We start from the raw sequence: 13,586 nt of genomic DNA, 5'->3' as shown, positions 1-13,586 counted from the left end.
ACTGACCTATCACATTCCTAGTGACAAACCCACAGTTTTCATTAGAGCTCCCCAGACAAAACAAACAAACCAATTAAAAAAACCCACTCTGGATGAACTGAGTCCAAGGTCCTCAGAGACTATGATGGCTTCACAGGTGGTTTTACACAGAAGGGGCATCAGCCTTTCAGAAGGGCTCCTGCTCCCACAGCTCTTCTCCAGTACTGCCCTGGTGTTACAGACCCAGGAGGATTTGCACTTCCTGATCAAACCTATACTTAAATAAGATGGTTAGGGGGAGATATACATATCTAATCTCTCATCACATGTGTTTATTAACTTATGTAATGATTACATGGTCCATAACTATGAAGTAAACAGGGACTGGTGCTTCTCAGTTTACCAAAAGAGACTGCTGTACATTCCCAGAAAAATGAGGGGGCTTTCTCACAAAAAAGCAGTAAAAAGGGATTAAGTCCCAAATTTCTTCTAGCTATTGCAAATAAACAGCTAAGCAGCTGAACAGGCTGTCATTTTCTCTGTGTGTAATTCTTAAATTCTTTTCACCTTTCTATATTCCCTTACAGAAATATGAGGTTATGTAGCCCCAGATCCTCCCCCTGCTACAAATGTCCTGGGCAAAACAGGCAAGATATGGTGTAAGCTACAATCCATCAAAATTTCTCACAGAAACAAAGGTTAGGTGAAGGAGCAATGGAAGGCACCTCCTGCATGGAGCCAATTGATCCACCTGTAATGCTTTTGCCTTGGAAATGTACAGGGCAAAACCAAAAAATCTTCACCAGCTGAAGCTGACCCAGAGATCAGCTCCTCCTACACCAAGGCAAAAATGCCTGTTTTGATCATTTCTTGATTGTGCAAGATAATTTAGGATGGAAGGCAAGGAGAGTGCTTTTCAGAAGTGCTTTTTGATACTCCCAGACTGATCACTGGGGTCACTGGGACTTATTCACAGGTGCAGAGGGAGGTTTCTGGGAAGAAAAACAACCAATTCACAAACCTGTTATTTTAACATTTCTCAAGTTGCTGACTGAAACCTTTCTAATAGAACTCAAGTCTGAAAACAGGGTTGTCTCCGCTGGTTACTTTCCACAGACCCTTTAAAAGTAATCCACAACCCACAGGTTTGAAGCAAATCCTCAGCAGACAAGAAGTAACATTTTATGCAGTGTTTCCACAGGTGAATATGATGTCTTAGTTCCCATAACAGAGAAAACAACCCCCTTCCTCTCCTTTCCCATATATGTTTCCAACCTGAACTCCAAGCTGCCTTGAGCAGGAGCTTGGCAAAGGATAACAGGAGAGACCTGAGCATGCTATAGAACAATAAATATTTCCCCTCAGAGGGATCCTACAGGGGCAGCAACACTCAGTCCTCAGGAATCTTGGGGACTCTCATTAGTTTAAGGTCAGCCCTTTACACAAGGCAATGGCAGCCCCACTGAAGCAGCTTCTTTAACATCTGCAGAGAGTAAAACAACCCTGGCTTTAATCTGGGACAAACACTAATAACTCAGCCAGGTTACAAATCTCTGAGAAATAGCAGAGCCACAAAAATTGACCTGAATTATATGTTCCTTGCTCCCCATGTCCCCTCTTGCCCCTCCCCTGCTCCCTTTATCATTGAAGATATTCTGCAAGACCATTGCAAGATAAGCATTTTGGCAAGAAGCACCTTTCCTCACTGAAATGAAACATTCACAGTGGGAAGTTCACACTGAAGTATTGCAAGATCATGATCCTTAAAAGCCTAAGATTCCCTGCCAGGGTAATACTTGGGAAAGTTCAATATTAATGATTTATATTTAATAGCAGTAAACCCCAAATAAAGGTTACAGCATTCTTACACACTCTAAGACACCTCTGAAGTGCAAAATCACTTAATTTAAGAGCTTGGCTTGCTGTTTGCAGACATAGCTAGTAGCTATAAGAAAAGAAACAACTACTAGAAATTAAAATTTCCTGAATTCTGGCTTCAGTGTGCTATGGAAGTCACCAGAATAGCCCCTAGAGCTGTGACTACCCTGGCTAGACCAGCCCCTGCTCTGGGAACTGCCCTGGCAAACAGCCAGTGCTTGGAGCACTCAGACCATTAAACTATACAGCCAATATTCGGTGGGTAAATGCAGTTCTTACAAACAGAAGTAATCACATTTTTCCTTTTTAAACACAGTTCTCCCCCCTTATTAGTCAATCCCAGCAGTGTTCTGTTTGTATGGACTAGCTGCCTGTGTTTGCTTTCTCTGCTCCTGCTTTCCCACATTACTCATTCACCTTCTATTTAATGACAGACGAGGCTTTAAAGTATAGCAACACTTACCACTTACAAAGGCACAGATTAGAAGAGATTTCTTACTACAGTAGCAAAACATTCTAATATAGACACATTTTGTAGCACCTTTGCAGATTATTTTCAGATAGAGACACTCAAATAAGCAGATAAAAATACATGCATATATTTAGACATACACATAAATACTTAACAACTTCAGTTGATAATCATGCTAAGAGCTGAAGTTGTTAGCACTTAGCCTGACTTAAACTTTTATACCAGGTAGAAATAAATATCTTCCCTTTCATGCTCTGTATCTTCCCACACCATTACAATGTTAAAATATTTAGCATTACTGCATTCAGTGAAGCTTCTTTGCTCATCCTTCTATTTAATGTAGTCATGGGCAGATATTTCAGTGCCCTCAGCTGTGTGGGTTATCAGCCCACCACTCTTGTCACTGGTGCCATGTGGATCACTCCATGACTCGTGTGCTCGATATGAAAATCAATTGTATTAGAGATAACACAAAAGACAACATATTCTCACGGCCTGTTCCTTGCCTTATCCACAGAAGAACAGCCATGCACGTAATTGCTTCAATAAAAGCAGTACAAATTTCTGCAGAGTCCACTCCCACAGTTTATGATCTTTATTAACCTTTACCTTGTATATTTACACAACATGCACCATAATTGAATCCTCTTGCAGCACGTAAAACTGTGGTGGTTTCACTGAGCTGTTACTTCAAGACGAGGGAATTGCTCTGCTCTGTGGCCAAACCATTGTACAACCAAGATGGAATCACCTGCTGCTCTTTTCATTCAGTCCCGGGCTTTGTTTCATTTTTTTCCCCCCAGATAATTTCACTCACTGTGCAAGTACTGTGCTGCCCTGTTTTTACCTTTTCTCCCTCAGCTTCATGTATTGCGATCCCGTTATTTAAACTGGAAGTGATCCAGGAACAGCACTACCGCAAGGACAACAGCGTTGGGATGGAACAGCAAAACATACACAGAGGTGAAAATTATTTAAGCAATCAGTGGGGAAAGGTTAGCGGCTTTGCAAAACCAAGCGTTTAAACAGCAAAGCTCTGCCATATAATGAGACAGTCAAACATCTCGACACAGGCTCATTTATTTTTATATAAAGTATATAATTATATATCATGTATTTAGAAAGAGATACGAGACACACAGATCAGCCACCACCTCTCATCCTCAGAGGAGTACAGCCGCCCCCCGCCCACAAAATGGCGCCCGCTCCCGCGCCTCCTGCGGGGAGATGGCACCGCCCTGTCCCGCCCACAAAATGGCGGCGGGCGGGCCGTTCCGGCCGCGCAGGGGCGGCCGGTTCGTCTCCGTTCCTCGGTACACCCGATCCGTGAGCGGACGCTGTCCGGGGAAACAGGCAGCCCGGTGCGGTGTCCCCTGATGGAACTGGGTCGGCTGGAGTACCTGCAGGCGCTCGTCACCGAGTTCCAGGTGACGGACAGCACAGGTAAGAAACGCCGCTGCTCGCTGGCCCTCTCCGTGTCGAGCATTTCCTCACACCCCCGACCCTTTTCCTTTTCCCTTGCAGAGGCCAAGGAGCAGGTGCTGGCGAACCTGGCCAATTTCGCCTACGATCCCAGCAACTACGAGTATCTGCGGCAGCTCCAGGTGCTGGACCTGTTCCTCGATATGCTGACCGAGGACAACGAGACCCTGGTGGAGTTTGCCATGGGTAAGGGCTGCCCCGAGCACCCTCAGCCGTCACCGGGGCAGGGACACCGGCCTCGAGCTCTGTTTGGTCACTAACCCGCCCCAAATGCTCCAAAAACAAACTCACGCTGTGCTGATAAAGCCTCGTTTAGTGCAGAATGGGAGAGAAGTCAGAGGCGGGCGTGTCTTCCATGACCTTACAGCGCTTAATGAAGACACTATCTGGAAAGGATGTTGGGTTTTTATCCTAAACACTACCTGATTAACTTTTTACTGAAATCTCTTCTGTAGAGAGGTAGTAATTAATACATAGATTTTGCCAGGTACATTGTACACATCCATTCTGCTATTGGCAACTGGTCTTCTAGAATACTTACTTGACAATTTTAATAAATCTTTTGAGGAACTGCATTACCACGATTTTTCATCGTCTGAACATAAGCTAAGAGACCAGATGCTGTGAATGGTTCTGTGAGATGATACTAAATGGATTTGATTTTTAAGGTTTGTGGCTGCATCTCAAAGTTTCAAGTTTCAAACATTCTGTGCTTCTTGGAAAGAAGCTTCAGAGAAAGCCAGTTTCTCTGGCTTTCTGTAGCACCTGCAATAAACTGCTGGCTTGTGTCTTCTATGAGGGATGAGTGGGAATTCCTGGAATCATTCTGTGGAAGCAGTTATGTGCAGCACTAACAGTGCCCTCTAATGACATGCAGGAGGAGTGTGCTGGTGGAAAATCTTTGGATACAATCAAAAACATGTGGCCTAGGGAATCGTTAAGAATTTTCCATCCATACAGAAGATGTGGATGTTAGAAAAGGATGAGCGGTGAATTTGCATCACCTCAGACACTTTCCTCTTGCCATTCCAGGTGGTCTTTGCAACCTGTGCTTGGATAAAACAAACAAAGAGTACATCCTGGAGGCCAACGGGGTGGAGCCCATCATCAACTGCCTGTCCAGCTCCAACGAGGAGACCGTGGTGTCGGCCGTGACCACGCTGATGTTCCTGACGACGCCGCGGTCGCGCGCGCAGACCACGGCGCTGCCCGTGGTGGAGTGCATGCTCCGCTTCTCGCTCTCGGCCAACACGCGCCTCAGTAACCTGGCCTCCATCTTCCTGCAGGACTACTGCAGCCCTCCGCAGGTGGAGGAGGCCAGGAACCTCAGCAAGCACACAGCAGTGGGCATTCCTCTGCCCAAGGACTGAGCAGGGCTGTGGAGAGAGGAGCCTCCTACTGTTCTCACTTTCTGCTCAGCAGGTCAAGAGTGGCGTTAAAAGTGGGGAGTTGGTCCCACCAGCGCTGGTGTTTGGATAACAAGCAGGAAGGAACAGCACTAACATGGCAGCTGGGCCAAGCACACGGCTAAGCCTGCAAATATTTAAAATAAAGCAGGTCATGGCTGCACACTGGAAAGTGCTTTGCCAAGTGCAGCTCAGCACCCAGCTTGCACAAACAACCCTTCCCAGCAATGAGGGGTGTTCTGCTGGTGTTATTGGGCGGAATTATATCCACTCCAGTTCCTGGCTAGTTGTGCTACACCTTTCCCCTTCAGTGCCCGTGACAAGTGACACTAAGTGTCAACTCAAGTCACTGAAACGTCACAGAAATGTATTCCTCCTGCAGAGAAAGGAGTTTCCCTGCCCTGGCAATTCACAATCTCTCCATCCCTGTGGCACTAGTTATGCCATCCTCTAGTCATGGCACAGGCAGCCAGCTACGGAATCACTACATAAGGCAGGCTATAGCTACTCTAGAAATGAAGATGTGGAAAGTTTGTCTTTTATTACTACTGGTGAGAAAGGCAAAGTAATTAAAACAAAAAGGAGGGGGGCTCATGGCAGTCCAGCTCGTGAGAACAGCTGTCTTGTAAAAGCTTCTGTTAATAAAACATTAACTTAAATGCTGTGTAATCATTTCTGTGTGAGAAGCACATGGACCAGGAAATCGAAGCCAGCCTAGTTTCTTTTCGTTATCAGCCATGAGGCAAGAGAAAACCCAGTAACCAGGGTGGCTAAATAGATAAAATTTAAAAGGTTTGGCTGTTGAGCCCAATGCTTCCTGTCAGACGCCCACACTGGATCTGCTCACGTGTGAGAGCCTTCTTCCTCTCTTTCTCTCCCCTCTGCCCCTGGACAGCACAAACCAAACAGGAGTGAGGTTAAACACACACAAAAATCCAACCACAGCTGCTTGTAGTTTATAGTTTCTCTTCTCCAACAGCAAATATCCAAAACACTACAGAGATTAAGAGTGCAGAGCAATCTTCCAGAAACTCAGAGCACTGTATCTGACAGGAACAGCTCATTTCTTCTATGGCTGATCCCTGCGGTGACAGTGCCTCCTGGCCATGGCAGGGGGTGGGCTGGTTGTTTCCTGGCAGTGGGAAGAGCACAGCATCCCCTTCCTGGACTACTGCCTGCGCTTGCTTTCCAGGATGGCCTTCCAGTCGTCGGCCCAGGAGCGCAGGCGCCGGCGCGGGGCCGGCAGCTGGAGGTGCCGGTTGTGGCAGCAGGTGAACAGGATGTGCTCCCAGCTCGGGTTCGGCTCCGCGCCTGTGGGAAGGGGGGAAAGCTGGAATCAGCTGGAATCAGCTCCCCAGCCAGCAGCCAACCATGGAACTGCTGTTCAAACCTTGGATGGTGTCCTTGTCATCAAACAGCAGGTCAGCAGCCACCACGGTCTTGTCTCGGGTCAGAATAATCCTCTCCACAAACTCGGGTCCCAAGTGTTTCTCTACCCACTTATACTGCAGAGACAAGGAAGAGGAGAAAATCCTGCTGTGCCCTCAGTTTGCACATCACTCCTGTCAGACCAGCCCTAATAGAACAATTTCTTCCCCCTGTAAACATTATCTGTGTCCAGGAATCCCCACATGGAGACTGGCTGCGGCCCAGGATGCTGATTAAACCTGTGTGACAGCCTTCAGTCAGCAATGCCCTGGCTGTGCCCAGCTGGTGAGTTTGTGAGAAGCACGGGCTGCTTGCCCAGAGCACATGGGTTGTACCCATCTAAGTCATTCCAGTGATCAAAGTCCCCCTTTCCATTCTCATACCACAGGCAAAAAGGATTTATTCCAACACAACAGCCTCCTCCTCCACACAGCACTGACCTCTTCTGGGACATCTGAGGCTCCAGATTTAGACTGAAGTAGGTTTTGTTGGTTGGTGGTTCTCCAGAGTAGAATCCCCTGGGAATACCCCATCCCTGTGGGTCACACTGCAACAGTTCCTTTGTTGTCACCTGCTGACACAGCTGGTCCCAGCCCAGCTCCAAGAGCCCAGGGCTCACGTGCTCCACAGCAATTCTGGCACCATGTGGCACTTGGAGATTCCCTGTCCTGAGTTACTGCTCTGTGTGTGAGAACCTATCCCTCAGATAGGACTGAGGGAAGCCTGGCAGCTGGAGCAGCTACTGTCTCTGGAAAGGAGTAGCTCCAACTTGGGTAGTATGAAACAGCAAAGCCTTGCAAAAGCAGCATTAAACCCAATAAAAACAATTCTCTCCCACCTTTTCCACAATGCAGTGCTCGTATTTCCGGAGAGGGCTCGTGCAAATGAAGACCTCAGTACTGAAAAGAAACAGCTTTTGTTAGCAGGCAGGGGAAAGTGTGTTAGATCCTGGAAAAGGGCTGCAGGGTGCAAAGTGTCCTTACTCCTGCATGTGGAGCATCTCCTGCACAGCTTCCAGGGCTCCTGGAATTGGATCCAAGCCTAGGAAGAAGCCAGGTGACTCATAGACACTGGCTACCTTGGCCTGCAGGAGACAGAGGACCATGAGCAGTGGCTGTGCTCTGTCACAGCACCCTCCAGTCACCCCCTGTGTAACAGCCTGGTGCCTCCCCCCAGCACCGAATTATAAAATTTCTCACCTTCGGGTTCTGGGAAAGGTCCAGCTTGGGCACACAAGAAGAAGTCACTTTCTGGTGGCTCATGAGGAGGCAGAGCTGGCCCTGGCCTGGCTTTGCTCCCACAGCCAGCCCCAACCCGCTGGAGTCTCTGGGGGCCTGAGGGAGGCAGAGCTCCCCCCCACCCTTCCCAGCAGGTGTCCTTCAGCTGGCTCTGGTGAAAACCAAAGGAACAAAGTGGAGGCTTCTCCTCCTCTGTCACATTTGGCTGAGATTAGCTGAGGGCTCAGGAATTCACTGGGGATGGGTGGGCAGACACAGGCACTGCCCATCAGCCTCCTTCTCCTTCAGAGCAAACAGGGTACAGAGGTGACCATACCAATGGCCAGGCCAGCACAGCCACACCAGGGGAATCCCTTCAGCAAGAGGGAAAGATGAGGATGAGAGTGCTGGGAAATCTCCATGTCTGTTGCTTTTTGATTTTCAACCATCCACTTCAAATATTGTTGAAGGAGCATGCGGCCTTGGCTCCAGCCTGGATGGAGCTGTTCCCCTGAGGTCATGGTGCAAAATCTGCTCCAAAGAGTCTGAGACTGCAGCAGGAAGTTCACAGGTGATCCCTGTGCTTCCCCAAGAACTTTTGGCTCTGTGGGAGGTGATCTGTGCACCCCATGAGCCCCATGTGGGCTGCGTTTGAGGGTGCTGTGGGACACTGCTCCCCTCCCTGGCCCAGCACTGGGCTGAGCTCTGTGGTTAAAAGGGCTTTATCCCTTTTGTGTCTGCACCTGTTCTTGGTGTAAACCTGACTTCCATACAGGCAGGTGGGATGCCACATGAACCAGAGAGGAAGTTAACGATAAACAAGTGGTGAAGGAGGTTAGCTTGAAAGGTAGAATAATTTTTGAGTGTAAATAGAAAAGAAACAAGATTTCTGGAGGAGCAATGTTATCCCAGGCTAATGTAGCCAAACATGGGACAAAAAGGTATTTAATATGATACAGTACAGTGGTATCTTTAACCTCTGAAAGGAAGAGCAGTATTTCCAGGGCAATTTCCAGGTAGGACTGTCCTTCCAGTCTCTTTTCTTCTTAATTTATTGGTAAGACATTTTCATGCCTTTTATTATTAGAAAAAATACTGGTTTGAATCCAGCTCTGGTTAGTTCATTTTAAGAATTACTCCCTGGTGACTATTCAGTGGCCTGTGTTAAATGAGAGTTTCACAGCACGTCACAGCTGAGGGGTTTTCCCATTCCTTATGCCACATCCCATCATGGCAAAGGACCCACAGCAGCACCAAGGGCTGAGGCCCCTTCCAGGCCTAAGTTTCACCTTCAGACAGAGAGGTTAAGCTTCCAATATCTCTTTACCCTGAGACACACAAATCTTAACTTCCTTGGGGTCACATAGTGAACTTCAGGGGTGTCAAAGCACCGTTATTCCACAAGCATCAAAGTCATACATTCCCATGCCACTGAACAGTTTGTAAAACTTAATTCTTGTTTAGTATTCTTCAAAGGCAGGCTGCAGCCTTTGCTTAGAAGTGTGTCCAGCTCTTTAGACTCCAGCTGAAGATCTCCTTGCTCTATGTCACCAGTGGAACATCAACAAAAACCCATTTCAATTAAGCAGCAGTGAGGTAGAGTCACCATTAAGCCAGACTCCCAGATCCTGAAGCTCACTCAGTTATCATCACCTACAAATACTCATAAATCAACAGCCAGAAATTTGGAAGCACTGCCTGATTTCACACGCAGATCAGAAGAGGTTAAGCAGCCTGTCTAGGTTCAGACATGGCAATCAGATCTGCCCGGATCTCTGTTTCCATGCAAAGCCTCCCTGATCCCAGCAACAATTCCCTGGAGCTCTTCCAAGGAGATTGAATTACAGACTTGGGGCTCATGTCGGAAAGCTCTTTTATCCTTCAGCAAGACACCAGAAACTGGCAAGTTTCCACCACATCACAAAAAAGTCTGGCTTTGTTGGAGAAAGAAATTTGATTTGATGACTCTTGGAACCAGAAGCCATTTCCTCTCATAAAAAAGTTACAAGAAAAAGAAAGTAAAACCATTTTCTTTCCTCATGTTCGTGCCACCAATGCTTTCCTTCCATTAGTAAGAAAACAATTTGGATACAAAACTGGAGGGACAACATCTGTCCCTATGCTTTCCCATTTGCAGGACTTCAAAATAATTCTAGACATTTTTACCACTGGTGGGGATGTCGAGTCCTTTTCTTGAAATTGCCTGGGGCCAGGAAGCATGGGGATAAATCCCCACCAACAAAATGGCCACACACACAGGAGGGGAGGTAGGCAAGCGCAGTGAAAAAATCTTCAACAACATAAAATGGATTAGAAGTCCTTCTAAATAAAATGGATTTACAGTGTGGAATTAATGATCAACTTGCAATCAAAACAGAAACAAAAACGAAGTAATGGCTCAACTTTCAAGGGGCAGCTGCTCAGCACCAACTAAGCATGAACACCACTCAGGAAGAGGTGATGCATAAATCATCATCACAGCACTTCCCAGGCCCTGCCAGGAGAATATCCCACACCCTGGAAGTTCATGGACAGACACAGCTGGCACCTGCCACAAAGAGACCCCCTGGTGTCCAGCTGAAACCCTGGTGTCCAGCTGATCTCCTCCTTTCAGCACTGACAAACTGCAGGCTCCATTTCCCTGCACGGCCCCACAAACTGCCCTGTGAGGGCTGCTGGCTCCTGCCAAAGCTTTCCCTGCAGCTGGAGCCAAGGAGAGACTTTCCACAGGGATTCTCCTGTCCCACAGACACTCTGTAGAGCCATAGCAGAACAAACAAGGACTGTTTTTAAACTAATGGATGGAATTTACATAAAACCCAAAGGAGCCTCACATCTTTATAACTTTATTGTTCTGCCAAAGATACCTGAACCAGCCCAAAGCTCCAGAGATTACTGAACGAGACAGACACAGAGCACAGCTCCATGAAACTTATTTCCTTAGGAAGTCAGGCTACAACAGCAAGATAAGAGCTTTCTGCCACTGCTGGCGTGCTGGGATCCAAACCAGCTATCTGGATATTTCATTGCCACACCTAAAGTCTGGGGATGAACAGGATAAGCATGAACCAAATTAGGGAATGAGGGTTCCAGAAATAAAGCAAAGGGCAATTTTGTCATAGATCAGATTATAGACCTTCCAAAAAAGGAAAAAAGAAAAAGTCATCACCCCTTGAATTACTTGCAACTTTTTTTGTTGTTGTTCGCAGGATTTGTTTAAGGAATACTCATTTAAACAAAAAAATCATGTTTGTTTATGCAATGCCATAGCCAAATTTATACCTACTGACTATATTTACAGGTTTCTGCTTCCAGTAACTTTTGACCATCAATAGTCATCGATCTGAACTCCAGCAGTTTGGAGCCTGTGGAAATGCTGACTGGATCCAGCACTCCTGCCCCTTACTCTGATGCAGGAGCCTTTACGTCACGATGGAACAGGGGTGAAATGAATGTAAATTGTCATTTCCTAGCAGTAAAATCTCCTAGGCCCAGTACAGGATCTTAAAATGAGCAATGAACTTCTCAGGGAAAGTGTTCAACACAGCCTGGATCAGCAGTTTCCTTAGAGTCCTGTAAGGAACTTGACTGGCCTGTGGTGACCAGAAGGAAGGGTGAAGTCTGGATTCACAATATTTCTAATTTTGTGTTTCATGCAGCCTTAATTTGTGCACTGATAATCAGTGACTTCTTGCAGGATAGCCAACCCTTTACAGAGGGATGTGTGTGTAGAAATTCTGCCATCAAACCATTCACTGAAGCATCTTCTTTACCTACCCATGTTCTTGCTCTTGCTTTGCAGCAGAACAATAACTTACTCGAAGCTCCCTGAGCGCTCTGCACATCCTCACACTGCTCCACAGCAGGACAAGAACTATATATGTGCTATCTGAGTTTGTACAGAATGAAATCCTGTAGCCATATTCCCTCTGCATGCCCTGACAAGCTGAGTGCACAGCAGGTAAGAGATCAGGAACAGCAGGAGAAAGCTGGTGGAACACCCTCCATTCATGCAAAGTGCTGCTATTTTTAATGCTTGCTAATGACTGAAAGAGTAACAGAGAGATCTGCAAGACAAAATTACAAATACTGTAAATCCAGACTTCACCCTTCCTTCTGGTCACCACAGGACAGTCGAGGACTCGGTGAGGAAATGGAACAGATGCTGATCCAGGCTGTGCCGAACGCTTTCCCTAGAAGTTTATTGCTCATTTTAAGATCATGTACTGAGCCCGATGGTTTTTTACTACTAAGAAATGACAATTTCATTTCCCTCCTGTCCTATAGAAAAGTGCAGGCTCCTGCCACTGGCTGATAGACAGGAATACGAATCCAGTCAGCATTTCCACAGGCTCCAAACTGCTGGAGTTCAGATCGATGACTATTGATGGTCAAAAGTTCCTGGAACTAGGAACCTGCAAATACAGTGAGTAGGCATGAATTTGGTTATTAATAACTTAAACAAACATGACTTATTGTTTGAATATTCCTTAAACCTTACACAAATCCCATCTAGACAAAAAAAACCTGAAGGTAATTTAAGGGTTTTTTTAAACTCTGGTCCCAGGCTGAGCTTTGCAGAGCCCGGCGGGCAGGGAGGGGTTTCCAGCGGGGTGGGGAGGCTGTGCTGGCCCCGCAGCCGTACTCACCGCCAGGTCCTCCCGCAGGCTGCAGTACTGCTCCCGCACCGAGAAGCCCCGGCGCTGCTCCAGCTCCACGCGCGGCTCCTCCGGGAAGCGGGCGCGGAATTCCCGCAGCACGGCGCCCTCGAAGTCGGCCAGGACCCCGTCCATGTCCAGCAGCACCCGCAGCGGCGCGGCCGCGCTGCCCATGCCGAGCCCGGAGCCCGCTCGCCGCTCCCGCAGCGCCCCCGGTCCGGCACGGCGAGGGCGCTCATGCATATGCAGATTAGCCAGGTGAATATGCATGAAGGGGCGGGGCGGAACGCCTCGAGGGCAGCCCCGCGTGGGAACAGGGCTGGGCTCCAGCGGGAATAGAGCAAAAGCCCAAAAAAGCCACCCCCGCCACCCCTCGGGACCCCGCGGTGGCACTGCCGGGTCCCCCGCCCGAGGAGAAAGGAGCACAGCGCAGCCTCAGCAGCACTGAACCATCTTCTGATCCATCAAGGAGCATTAACAAGCTCCCCTGGGCACGAGGCTTGCAAAGGAAATATTAATTTATGGGTTATTCCCCGTGCTTTCTGTGCACTCGGTGCAGGGCACGGTGCACATCAGGGACAGGGAACCCCCCCGGCTGGAGGACAGCAGGAACAGGTCACAGCAAATCCAGTTCCGTAGGTTCAGCACCCCAGGGCAGGGCTTCTCCAGCAGGGATCTGGAAAGCCAGGGTGCTTTCAGGCACCAGTTCTTCCCAGAGAAGGGTGGGAAAGGCACCAGCAGACACAGCAGCTCCATAGAGATGCTCTGCTGGGGCTTATTGGGCAGCATAGCCCTTCCAGAAACGCAGAGAACTTCATGGCTTGGTCTCAATTCCACCCTCTCCCCTTTTAGGGTCCTCTGTTTTTGTTCTCTTTTTAATGAGGAAAATAAACTTTTCTCAGTTTTCTTGAGAAAAAACTGTTTTGGGTAAACCATAATATATATCAAGCCATATTCCACAGTTCTCTGATCTAGAAGCCAAAAATGAAGAGAGAAGATTTTCTCCTCAGGGGAAGTCAGCATATGGTGGTGACCTCAAGCCAGGTGTAAGAACTCTCCTCTGTTA

General features: G+C 47.7%; 2 protein-coding genes across 2 annotated transcripts; one reads left to right on the top strand and one right to left on the bottom strand.

Annotated features, from left to right (window-relative positions):
- Positions 1-3,558: 3,558 nt before the first annotated feature.
- ARMC7 (armadillo repeat containing 7) lies at positions 3,559-5,876 on the top strand. Its single transcript, XM_030962049.1, has 3 exons — positions 3,559-3,772; positions 3,854-3,997; positions 4,844-5,876. Exons 1-3 carry the CDS (start codon positions 3,706-3,708, stop codon positions 5,179-5,181), a joined length of 549 nt encoding a protein of 182 aa, XP_030817909.1. The 5' UTR covers positions 3,559-3,705; the 3' UTR covers positions 5,182-5,876.
- Positions 5,877-6,167: 291 nt separating this feature from the next.
- Positions 6,168-13,585, bottom strand: NT5C (5', 3'-nucleotidase, cytosolic). The gene is made up of 5 exons (XM_030961993.1): positions 12,512-13,585; positions 7,629-7,729; positions 7,484-7,544; positions 6,608-6,722; positions 6,168-6,528 (listed from the first exon to the last, which is right to left on the bottom strand). Exons 1-5 carry the CDS (start codon positions 12,788-12,790, stop codon positions 6,386-6,388), a joined length of 699 nt encoding a protein of 232 aa, XP_030817853.1. The 5' UTR covers positions 12,791-13,585; the 3' UTR covers positions 6,168-6,385.
- Between the last annotated feature and the right edge of the window lies 1 nt (position 13,586).

Source organism: Camarhynchus parvulus, chromosome 18 (genome assembly GCF_901933205.1).
Source record: "Camarhynchus parvulus chromosome 18, STF_HiC, whole genome shotgun sequence".
NCBI lineage: Eukaryota > Metazoa > Chordata > Aves > Passeriformes > Thraupidae > Camarhynchus > Camarhynchus parvulus.
The sequence above is the reverse complement of the archived record's forward strand: the minus strand, read 5'-3'. Positions and strand labels throughout refer to the sequence as shown.

Coding starts and splice junctions, on each gene's coding strand:
- ARMC7 (XM_030962049.1), top strand. CDS start 3,706: ATGGAACTGGGTCGGCTGGAGTACCTGCAGGCGCTCGTCACCGAGTTC. Junction 3,773..3,853: donor CCAGGTGACGGACAGCACAG/GTAAGAAACGCC, acceptor TTTCCCTTGCAG/AGGCCAAGGAGCAGGTGCTG. Junction 3,998..4,843: donor CCTGGTGGAGTTTGCCATGG/GTAAGGGCTGCC, acceptor TTGCCATTCCAG/GTGGTCTTTGCAACCTGTGC.
- NT5C (XM_030961993.1), bottom strand. CDS start 12,790: ATGCATATTCACCTGGCTAATCTGCATATGCATGAGCGCCCTCGCCGT. Junction 7,730..12,511: donor GCCTGCGGGAGGACCTGGCG/GTGAGTACGGCT, acceptor TGTCTCCTGCAG/GCCAAGGTAGCCAGTGTCTA. Junction 6,529..6,607: donor TGACAAGGACACCATCCAAG/GTTTGAACAGCA, acceptor CCCTTCCCACAG/GCGCGGAGCCGAACCCGAGC.